A 12,482-nucleotide genomic window follows, 5' to 3' on the forward strand; every position below is an offset into this window, starting at 1 on the left:
TAAAATATAAATTTGACACCCTTTGTGACCAGAGAGGAACTTGCATTCAGTTTCACTGCTGCAGATGTTTACCAGGTGCCTTTTATGGATGAGAAAGTGCGCTGGGATTCTGAACACTGGAGTGTTGGCAGTGGACGGGCCTGAGCCATGTGCGCAAGACCAGACAGGCCAGATCTCAGGTTGGAAGGAACAAGTCATCCAGGCCCATTATAGACAGTTATGTCAAACCCATAGCAGAAATGCAACTGCAATGCCCATTGCCTAAAGGGAAACCTATAACTTCTTTTTATGTGTAGTTAATTTACAATGTTGTGTTAGCTTCTGATATATAGCAAAGTGATTCAGGTGTGTGTGTGTGTGTGTGTGTATTCTTTTCCATTATAGGTTATTACAAGGTATTGAATATAGTTCTCGGTGCTGTACCTTGCTGTTAATCTTTTTTTTTTTGTCTTTTGTCTTTTTGCCTTTTCTAGAGCCGCTCCTGTGGCATATGGAGGTTCCCAGGCCAGGGGTCCAACCGGAGCTGTAGCGACCGGCCTACACCAGAGCCACAGCAACGCAGGATCCGAGCCTCATCTGCGATCTACACCACAGCTCATGGCAACGCCAGATCCCTAGCCCACTGAGCAAGGCCAGGGATCGAACCCACAACCTCATGGTTCCTAGTCGGATTTGTCAACCACTGCGCCACGACGGGAACTCCTTTTTTTTGTCTTTTTAGGGTCGCACCGGAGACATATGGAAGTTCCCAGGATAGGGGTCTAATCAGAGCTGTAGCTGCTGGCCTACACCAGAGCCACAGCAACTCGGGATCCAAGCCACGTCTGCAACCTACACCACAGCTCCCGGCAACAGCGGATCCTTAAGCCACTGATCGAGGCCTGGGAACGAACCTGCAACCTCATGGTTCCTAGTCAGGTTCATTAACCACCTAGCCACGACAGGAACTCACAATCTTTTTATATATAGTAGTTTATATTTGCCAATCCCAGACTCCTAATTTATCTCTCCCCTACCCCCTTTCTCCTTTGGTAACACAAGTTTGTTTTCTGTGTCTGAGTCAGTTTCTCTTTTGTAAATAAGTTCATTTGTGTTGTATTTTAGATTCCACATGTAACTGATGTCATATGGTATTTGTCTTTGTCTGGCCTACTTTGCTTAATGTGATGATCTCTAGGTCCATCCATGTTGCTGCAAAAGGCATCATTTCATTCTTTTTCATGGCTGAATAATATTCCATTGTATATATGTACCACATCTTCTTTATCCATTCCTCTGTCAGTGGGCATTTAGATTGCTTCCATGTCTTAGCTACTGTAAATAGTGCTGCTATGAACACTGGGGTACATGTATCTTTTTGAATTAAAGTTTCTCCAGATGTATGCCCAGGAGTGGGATTGCTGGCATGTGACAACTCTATTTTTAGCTTTTCAAAGAACCTCCATACAGTTCTCCATAGTGGCTGTGCCAATTGACATTCCCACCTCTAAGGTAGGAGGGAAACTTGTGACTCTTTAGGTAACATTTTATGTATTAATGAGGAAATGAATAAACCAAGATGTTAATAATTTATGGGCTAAATGGAATTAATAAAACAAATCTCACCACTAAGAATTTTTTGGTGAACCACAGGTAGGCTACTGACACACTTTACTTAGAATTAAATGTCGAAATACATGAAAGCAATAGTTATGGGTGAACAAACTAGGTCACAAAGCTCCATTGAAAACAGAGTGCTTTCTGCTCACCATCTAATCAGATGCTCTTTAACACTGACAAAGACATTCAAGACAGGACAGTAAATGACTTGGGATCTGTCTTTAAATCCACTCCAACCAGTTCATTTATACAGCGTCTCATTTTCTTGGGTGTATATTTGGGGTCTGCCTATAAAGGAGGTAAAAAAGCAGAAAGTATTTAAAAGAAAAGAAGGAATTAGATCAATGACACAATACTCAAGTTTTTCTTTTGCCTCCCTGGCTGTCTGTAGGCTCTTTGGTGGTTTACCCTCCTCTCTGTTCCTCTGCCTTCCCCTTAAATATGAGCTTTCAAATTCAAATGCCCACAAGGCCAGGCAGGCAATTTGAAGCAATGCGATGGACTGTGGGACAGATGTGGTGACCTCAAGCAGAAGGAGGCAGCCGTGACTCAGCTACCCAGGGATTTCCACCTGGGAATCAGGAAGATATGGCCAGATATTCCTTTTCCAAAATAAATTTCAAATATAAATTTATATGTGAATGTAGCCTGACATTTTTTATTTTCTTATTATAGTTGATTTACAGTGTTATGTCAATTTCTGCTGTACAGTTAAGTGACCCAATTATATATACGTTCTTTTTCTCACATTATCCTCCATCATGTTCCATCACAAGTGATTCGATATAGTTCCCAGTGCTGTACAGCAGGATCTCATTGCTTATCCACTCCAAATGCAATAATTTGCAGCTACTAACCCCAAACTCCCAGTCCCTCCCACTTCCTCCCCCTCCCCCTTGGCAACCACAAGTCTGTTCTCCATGTCCATGAGTTTGTTTCTTTTCTGTAGATAGGTTCATTTGTGCCATATATTAGATTCCAGATATAAGTGATATCAAAGATAACTGTAGTGATGGTGGTAGCTGTGCTGGAGGCTGCCAACTGTAGCTCTCATTTGACCACCAGCATGGGAACTTGCATATGCTGTAGGTGCGGCCCGAAAAATAAAAAAATAAAATTTAATAAAAAAATAAATAAAATAGTACTTCCATGTGTCCTCTTGCCTCCATTTCTATTACAACAAGCCACCGTGTTTCATGTTGGGCTGCAGTAGTTTCTTCTGGATTATCTCCACTCTTTGTCCTAACAATCTATTCTTCACTTACTAGCAAGGGTAATTTTTCTTTCTTCTTTTTTTTTTTTAATGTTATCGCCAAACCCACGACTTCCCAGGCCAGGGATTAGTTCTAAGCCAAAGCTACAACCTATGCCGCAAATATGTCAAGGCAGGATTTTTTTTTCTTTTTTTTTTTTTTTTTTTTTTTGGTCTTTAGGGCTGCACCTGTGGCATATGGAGGTTCCCAGGCTAGGGGTTGAATTGGAGCTGTAGCTGCTGGTCTACACCACAGCCACAGCAATGCGGGATCCAAGCCACATCTGCGACCTACACCACAGCTCATGGCAACGTGGGAAGGCAGGATCTTTAACCCACTGTGCCAGGCCGGTAATTGAACCTGTGCCCCACAGCAACCCAAGCCGCTTCAGTCAGATTCTTAACCCACTGCACCATGGTGGAAACTCCAAGAGTGATCTTTTAAAATGTTAATCAGATCATATTACTCCCTGTTTAAATTTCCTCGAAGTTTACAAAGCATGAAACTAAGAGAAAAAAGTATGTAGTTGGTATCATACTACCTGTGTCAAGTGGACTAAGAGGTTTTTTTTAAACCTATAAAATACGGATAATAATACCCATGTTAAACAGTCGCTGTGAGAATTCAATAAGGGCCAATGTTATTTTTGCATCAGTTTTATATTAGCTTTCCCAGGGAAGAAGATAAAATTCAGTGAACATTTATATTGTTAATAGTTACTTTACATTCCCCTATTCACACCACCGACAGAGAACCTTCTAAATGTTTGTCAACATTTTTATTCGCATTATTATAGCCTCAAAGTAACACATCTGCTTGATTAAAGGATAGAACCCGCTTTTAAAAATTATGGAACAAATCAAGTTCAATTAAAAACATAGGACAGAGTAAAGAATCATTTCAAATGTCTTCAGATCATGTTTTTTTTAAGTTGTGAAACGGAAAAGGATTAGATATTGTGGTTGATGCAATGTCACATCATGAAAATTGAAGCAGATTTTGGCAACTCTCTATTTTAACTGACTTGAGCTCATTGCCCAGAGCTGTGCAGGACAGTTTCCAAAATAGCGTCGTGAATTCAGCAGCCCAGAGTTACAGCAGTCCCCATGGCCGTATTTTCTTTCAATTCACACATTCTGATTTAGAAAACACCACAGTGAGGATGAATCCGTGGAATCCACTGAGGCTGGTGGCTGGGAAGACAGGAGTGAGGGTGAGAAGCTGCAGGTATAGTGAGCTCTTCCTACAGAAGAGAGCTCTTATCTGTCTGTGCTTTTGCTTTTGGCACTAAATCTGTAGGGAAGTTTTAAAATTACTCCATGATAGAGTTCCCGTCGTGGCGCAGTGGTTAACGAATCCGACTAGGAACCATGAGGTTGCAGGTTCGGTCCCGGCCCTTGCTCAGTGGGTTAACGATCCGGTGTTGCCGTGAGCTGTGGTGTAGGTTGCAGATGCAGCTTGGATCCCGCATTGCTGTGGCTCTGGCGCAGGCCAGTGGCTACAGCTCCGATTCGACCCCTAGCCTGGGAACCTCCATATGCTGTGGGAGTGGCCCAAAGAAACAGCAAAAAGACAAATAAATAAATAAATAAATAAAATTACTCCATGATGAGCTCTTTGGTTGCCTCACTGTCATTAGTTGGGAAATGGAACTTTGGGCTTCTTATGAGCTGAATTAGTTCATCCACTCTTACCTAAAAAAACAAGAAAACGGAGAAGGAGGAGGAAAGGAAAGGGGCTTTAATGCAGCCCTCTTTTTTTTAATGTTGAATGTTTTATACAATTTTTATTTTTTAATTTTTAATTTTTATTTTTGTCTGCTTTTTCTTCTTTGGGGGGGGCCACACCCACGGTATATGGAGGTTCCCAGGCTAGGTCTAATCGGAGCTGTAGCCACCCACCTACACCAGAGCCACAGCAACGCCAGATCCGAGCCGTGTCTTCGACCTACACCACAGCTCACGGCAACACCGGATCCTTAACCCACTGAGCAAAAGGCCAGGGATCGAACCCGCAACCATGGGTCCTAGTTGGATTTGTTTCCACTGCACCACAGCAGGAACTCCATTTTGTATAATTTTTAAAGGTTAGAGTCCATTTACAGTTATTACAAAATATTGGCTGTATACTCTTTTTGTACAATCCATCCTTTATAGTATATCTTACACCCTCTGTACCTCCCACTCTCCCATCCTATCTTGCCCCTCTCCACCTCCCCACTGGTAACCACGAGTTTGTTCTCTGGATCTGTGGGTCTGCTTCTTTTTTGTTATATTCACTAGTTTGTTGTACTTTTTGTAGATTCCACACGTACGTGACTTTTTACAGTATTTGTCTTTTTCTATCTGACTTATTTGACATAGCATAATGCCTTCCAAGGGCATCCATGTTATTACAAATGGCAAATTTTCATTCTTTTTATGGCTGAGTAATATTCCATTGTGTGTGTGTGTGTGTGTGTGTTTATAATACTACATCTTTATGTATTCATCTGCTGATGGACACTTAGGTTGCTTTCATACCTTTAGCCCTCATTTTTTAGCTCCAGGAACAAGAATATTTCAGCTTTTATTACATCTCAAAGTAGTGAATTCTCCCACTTAGTACATATTTGGACTAAATATATAATAAGCAGAACTTCTTTTTGATTAAGAAAAAAATTTAAATAGAAAACAACAGGAGTTCCCGTCGTGGCGCAGTGGTTAACGAATCCGACTAGGAAGCATGAGGTTGCGGGTTTGGTCCCTGCCCTTGCTCAGTGGGTTAACGATCCGGCGTTGCCATGAGCTGTGGTGTAGGTTGCAGACTCGGCTCAGATCCCGTGTTGCTGTGGCTCTGGCGTAGGCAGGTGGCTACAGCTCTGATTGGACCCCTCGCCTGGGAACCTCCATATGCCTCGGGAGCGGCCCAAGAAATAGCAACAACAACAACAACAACAAAAAGACAAAAAAAAACAAACAAACACAAAAAAGAAAACAACAATTTGAAGGGTTATGTAAAAAGAAAGACTTGAAACTTTGATTCTCAGTGGTAATTTTATTAATCATTTACTGAGAACCTGCCACAAATGTAGGGTAACAGAACATACAAGAGCTTCTGGTTTTAAAGCTGCCTGGCATCTGAGCTCCCCAGCCTCCCCTGTTCATACTCCCTAGCTGGCCTCGGCATCACAGGCATATTTAAATACACCTTGCACAGATGTCCATCTGCAAAAGGCTCCCTATCACCCCCAGCCATCTGTACATGCTGTTGCTAGTGCTTAAAAGTTTCATCCTTCTCATTCCTCTGGCTAAAATACAAGTTCTCCTATAGGACTCAGTCTAGATATTACACTGGCCAAATGGTTATGTAGGTAACCATTACCTGCTCCTATTAACATCTGGTACATCTTCCAGCAAAGTGCTTCTTCTGTCGGGTTGCAATTGACAAGTCAACAGTGGTCTGCCTGCCTGCTGGCGAGTAAGCTCCTTGAGGACTGGAAGTGTCTTGCTTTCACCTGTAACCCTACAGTTAGCACAATCCTTGACATGTTGTAGGGACTCAGTAATTATGTTTTGAGTGGATGAATGATATATGTTCACTGAGGAATGATTTGAAGTAAAACTGAATTTAAAAAAAAAAAAGAAATTATAACTCCCCAACCTTGAGAGGACTCTTATTAGCATTTTTGGCTTTCTTGCCTCTGGTTAACTTTCTGTCTTGACTTCACTGCACGTAAAGCTTTGCATACTTCCATTTTCGCTTGACAGTGTACTGTAAGCACTTTCTCCTGCAACTACAAACTCTTTGGAAACATCACTTTAATGATTATAACCAGAAAATTGTCCTTTAGAAGTAACATAGCTTACTGAGATATTTTTATTGTTGGACTTCGTTACTGTAATGTTTTGCTGCTATAATGTTTAAATCATTATAAGCATTATAAATACATTCTAGAACTGAAATTACTAGGTGAAAATTTCTGTTCTGAGTGCAACTGATCAAAGTGTCTACCTCAATGTACCCTTAACTGTAACGCATTCTTTTTTATTTTATTTTATTTTTTTGCCTGCACCCGTGGCACATGGAACTTCCTGGACCAGAAATCAAAATCCAAGCCACAGCAGTGACCAGAGCTGCTGCAGTGACAACATTGAATCCTAGCCCTCTTTACAGGAGAACTCCAATACACTCTTTTTTTTTCTTATTTTTCTTTCTCAGCCACCCCCATGTCATATGGAAGTTCCCAGGCCTGGGATCAGATCCGAGCCACGGCTGTGACCTGTGCCACAGCTGCAGCAATGGTGGATTCTGAACCCACTGCACTATGTTGAGAATCAAACTAGCACCTCCACAGAGACAAGTTGGACCATTAACCCACTGAGCCACAGCGGAAATTCCCAATACACTCTTTTTAAGGAGTGAAGATTTGGAGTTCCCGTCGTGGCTCAGTGGTTAACGAATCAATCCGACTAGGAACCGTGAGGATGCGGGTTCCATCCCTGGCCTCGCTCAGTGGGTTAAGGATCCGGCATTGCCGTGAGCTGTGGTGTAGGTTGCAGATGCAGCTTGGATCCCGCAGTGATGTGGCTCTGGTGTAGGCCGGTGGCTGCAGGTCCAATTCGACCTCTAGCCTGGGAACCTCCATATGCCGTGGGAGTGGCCCTAGAAAAGGCAAAAAGACAAAAAAAAAGAGAAGGAGTGAAGGTTTCATAAACAAAGAGTAGCTTTTTTTCTACCTGATTATTTATTGGCCATTTATACTACACTCTTCTGTGAATGATATGGCAGTAACCATTACCCATTTTTTTTGTTGGGCCCTTAGTTTTTCTTATTGATTTGCAAGCTTTTTTATGTTAAAAAAATACAATCCTTGGAGTTCCGGTCATGGCTCAGTGGTTAACGAACCCAACTAGGATCCATGAGGATTCGGGTTCAATTCCCTGGCTTTGCTCAGTGGGTTAAGGATCCAGCATTGCCAAGAATGTGATGTAGGTCACAGAGGCGGCTCGGATCTGGCGTTGCTTGTGGCTCTGGCTGGCAGCTGTAGTTCCAACTGGGCCCCTAGCCTGGAAACCTCCATATGCCGCCGGTGCGGCAAAAAGCAAAAAATAAATAAATAAATAAAATACAATCTCCTGTGAAATGTTTACAGATGTTCCCAGTGTGATATATGCCTTTGGTCTTATTTTTCATATTTTTAATTCTTTTAAAGTTTTATACACATTTGTCGATCTTTTCATCGATGAATCTCCCTACCTGCTTTTCCATATAGAACTTCTTGCCCTACTTAGAGGTATTAGATATATTTTTCATACTTAGAGATATATTTAAAAGGAGTATTTTCTTCTAGCTTTACTAGTTTCTTTTTTTTACATTTAACTTTTTGACCCATTTAGAACTTGTTTGAGGGTACAGTGAGAAAAGGCTCTAACTAGGGTTTTTTTTCTTTTCTTTTTTACAGATTAGCCAATTTTCTTTTCTTTTCTTTTCTTTGTCTCTTGAAGGCCACACCCAAGGCATATGGAGGTTCCCAAGCTAGGGGTCGAATTGGAGCTGTATACACCAGCCTACACCACAGCCACCGCAGTGCCAGATCCGAGCTGCATCTGCAACCTACATCACAGCTCACAGCAACGCCGGATCCTTCACCCACTGAGCGAGGCCAGGGATCAAACCTATGTCCTCATGGATACCAGCCAAGTTTGTTAACCACTGAGCCACAATGGGAACTCCCTGGATTAGCAATTTTCTTAATCCTTTCTCTTGGGGATCCATGAAATGTCATTAAAGGCAATCGTATTGAAATGATCAGCATCCAAAGACATAGCTCAGTGTTCACAATGAATTTTGTTCTTCCCCAGGTGAGCAGGAGCCAGCAGTAAGCAGTGATTCTGACATCTCGCTGATCATGGCAATGGAAGTTGGACTGTCTGATGTAGAACTTTCCACCGACCAAGACTGCGAAGAGGTGAAATCTTGAAATGGCGAATATAGAAAAAAAGGATGGTAGGACCCGAGGGGAAGGAAGGGAGGAGTGCCCCAAGACTGCACTGGGCACACGCACCTCCAGAACACCTTGGCAACTCCAGGGCGCCCCACTCAAGAATGGTACCGAAAAGCAATATCCAAAGTCACGTTCATTGGGATGCAGTTTCTCCATCTCTACAACAGCCCATGGCCTCGGCACCTTGGAGGTTGAAAGCTGATTTTCTCTCCCATGTCCTTGTAGACACACACTTCAGAAGTTCCTAAAACAGATCACAGGGACACTTTTAGGGCTTCTTAGTTTCATTTCACATTTCTTCTGGGTTTTGTTTTCCTGTTTGGGGAAATGTTGTTGATTTCTTTGGCGGGGTCTTTTTAAGGACTCTGTGTAGTTTACTTTATGTCCACTCCTTTGTTTTTCCTGTGATTCACTCCAGCATTTATACAGAGTTCTGTTTAGAAGCATCAGTTCCTGCTAGAACCAGGTGGCATTCCATCTCTGAGATGAATGGCCCTGACCTCTCAGCATGATGTGTACATGGCTTTAGGAAGAGCCTCGACACCCTGAAACAATCCAAGGCCAGCTTTCATTCAGAATCTGAATTTTTTTTAAGTGGATCTTGAAAATCTCCACTGCCAGAGACCCCAGCACCAAGCTCTGAATCTGCTGAGGCCACTGCTCATTTTTTCAGCGATGTCACGCTGGCTTCCAGTTGCCAGCCTCTCTTATGACCCACGTGACATGAGAAGGAAGCTCTGGGAAGGCAGTTGAGTTCATCCGAATCTTACAGTCTCTGGCTGAAATTCTAAATTCACAAGTCCCCTCTAGTGCCATTCTCTGTTAGCTGGAGGGCTCGTCCATTGCTGGGGCTGCAAGCCTAGGTTTAAAACCAGATACCACATATTCCTCCTGAGAGCAAAATGTCTCTTGCATTGGTTTCCCCAAGGCTACAACAGTCTTTTGTTACCTCCACTAGTGGGTTCTGCAGAAGATGGACGCTTTAGGAAAGATCCAGTCATCTTTGGATCCACCCAAAGCGAGGGCCTGGGTCTTACCTTCATTCCAATACAGTTTTGTTAAACCTCCCCAGACCTCAAGGAAGGATTTAGATAAATCCCTAGGTGATTGCTTCCCAGAACTCCCCTGAGGGCATCTAGATACCCAGTGAGGAGAGAGGTGTGATTTGATAAATCATTTGATCTAAAACGTACAGCATGGAAATTGCCCAGATCAAGTATCTCCCGCTGGAGAGAGACAAAGTCAGAGGGAAAGGAAAAGAGTTATCAAATCAAATGATTTTGAAAACCCACCGTGTTTTTAAACTGTTTATGTTTTTATTCTTTTTTTTTTTTTTTGTAACTATGACAGAGATGTGCTATTTTTTCAGCGGGCAATTTTGTAATACATTTAGATGCTCCAGATGCAGAAATGACTAAGGCAGTGTGAATAGTTTCTCAGATGGATCACCTCACCTTTCTGTGAAAGGCCATGCTGCTGTATGGGGGTTACCTAGGAAAAGAAAGCCTCTCTCCCTGAGTTATTTACCTAAGTGATGAAGCCCTTGTGCCTCACGGCACTCACACTCCTCCAAAAGCAGAGTTTGGTTCTGTTGCAAAACCTGGCTGTCGGCTGAACTATGGTATATATGTCAAGGGAGACCACAGGTTGCCCTTTTTTCACCACCTTTAACGATTTCCTTTTTGATGCTTTCTAAGTAGGCAGCAAGGCAAAGAAAATGAGCACCTCCTTCAGAAATGTCACATCTCTCTTGGAGTCCTTCCCGTAATGAAATGCAGGTCTGCAGGCGGGAGGGATGAAGGCAGGGCTGACTCAGGAATAGGGAGGCGAGGCTGAGCCACATACTTGCAAGGCCTCAGCTTCTCCATCTGCAAAGTGATGGAGTTGAACATGATGATGCCCAAGCCTTGTTCTGGTCTCAGGACCACTAATGAGCATTTTGTCAGAGGGATCCATTCTTGGCAGGTAGTGATGACATATAGCAGACTTCCTACCTTGGGGAGGCAGAGCGACTTGACATGGAACATATAAGAGCTTTTGAGATTCGGCACGCCCACGTTGCTGAGAATGACTGTCTAAACGCCTGAAGTTTTAAGTCCAAGTAGGGGTGGTTTTGTTCTGCCGTGTTATAAAACTACTCATAATTCCCAGAGTTTGCAATCGCTGGATACCTTCAAACCCTAGTTCTCAGTGTGGAATTCTTCTGCACCACTTACCCCTGCTACAGTCAGCTTTGCCCAAAGCAGATTTTGGTATTAAGTGGAATTACAAGAAAGAATTCAACAGCAGAAGAAATATAAAATGTGTTCCATATGAGTGTCATCTCTCCCTGCCAGGGACCAGGTAAATCAGGAATTGGTTGCTTCTATGGCCTGTGGCCAAGGCAGTCCCAATAGGATGCTGTGTAGATGATGTGAGGCTCCGGGAGCCAATCTGAAGCCTGTGGACCAGACCCCAAGGAGATTCTGCTGCAGACTCTCTGAGCCTAGAAGTTTCTCTTTTACCAAAGGTTTGCTTCAGAAGAATTTTCCTGTGATTTTGGTAGATTAAATGGCAATGAAGGGTTAAAAAAAAAAAAATGGAAACAACCCTACCCCACAGTCCTTTTCACCACCTTCCCTCAAGGAAGAAACTCTGACCCGGGGCCCTGGAAGCTCAGAATGAGTATCAAAGGGTGTAGGAACCTTCTAGAAGCATATGCAGACTTGATGTGTCCTTTTCTGAAGAGTCTAGACCTGCACTGTCCAATAGAAATGGAATGCAAGTCACACATGTAATTTTAAATTTTCCACTGCCACAGTAAAAAGCAAGACAGGCAAAAGTGATTTTAATAATGTAATTATTTAATCTACTATGATTGATTCCACATGTAATTAATGTAAAAAGTTCGAATGAAATACTTGACATTCTTTTTTCTTAACTAAGTCTTCTGCAGGCAGGGTGTGTTTACCATCAGGCACACAGCTCGGGCTGGACCAGCCGTTTCTCCAGCGCTCACAGCCACGTGTGATTCATGGCCAGCCATGGACAGCACAGGGCTAGAGCTTCTGCAGTACTCTCGCAAGATTCCCTGACCCTTACAAAGAAAAAAGGTTCAAACCCAATTACTGGATTCCGCCCAAGTCGCCTGACCAGAGGCCTGGGAATCCATTTGTTTTATAATGAGTAAATCTTCAGCCCATCCTTTCTGAAATTTTTGCTGGATCTTTCTAACCACACCACTGACTCCATGACCATATACTGTTGTTTCCTTGACCTGACCGTTGTTTTAAAAAAAAAAAAAAAATCACACAGGACTTCCCTTAGTGGTGCAGCAGAAACAAATCCGACTAGGAACCATGAAGTTTCCGGTTTGATCCCTGGCCTCGCTCAGTGGGTTAAGGATCCAGCATTGCCGTGAGCTGTGGTGTAGGTTGCAGACAAAGCTCAGATCCTGGATTGCTATGGCTGTGCTGTAGGCAGGCGGCTGTAGCTCCCGTTCAACGCCTGGGAACCTCCACATTCCGCGGGTGCAGCCCTAAAAAAAGCAAAAAAAAAAAAAGAAGAAGAAGAAGTCACACAAACTATGTTGATTTGGTGCTGAGACAAAATTATATCCCTCAAGGAGTTCCCATTGTGGCTCAGTGGGTTAAGAACCCAACTGA

At 42.9% G+C, this 12,482-nt stretch overlaps 1 protein-coding gene across 1 annotated transcript in view; it reads left to right on the forward strand.

Moving 5' to 3' along the window:
- RNF150 (ring finger protein 150) overlaps positions 1-12,158 on the forward strand; it is a 245,253-nt gene extending 233,095 nt beyond the window's left edge. The window contains exon 7 of the mRNA XM_047797983.1: positions 8,696-12,158. Within this exon, the coding sequence (XP_047653939.1) occupies positions 8,696-8,814 (119 nt within the window). The 3' untranslated portion in view covers positions 8,815-12,158. The remainder of the gene's footprint in view (positions 1-8,695) is intronic.
- Positions 12,159-12,482: the final 324 nt, after the last annotated feature.

The sequence above is a fragment of the Phacochoerus africanus genome, chromosome 10 (genome assembly GCF_016906955.1).
Source record: "Phacochoerus africanus isolate WHEZ1 chromosome 10, ROS_Pafr_v1, whole genome shotgun sequence".
In the NCBI taxonomy this organism is placed as follows: Eukaryota; Metazoa; Chordata; class Mammalia; order Artiodactyla; family Suidae; genus Phacochoerus; species Phacochoerus africanus.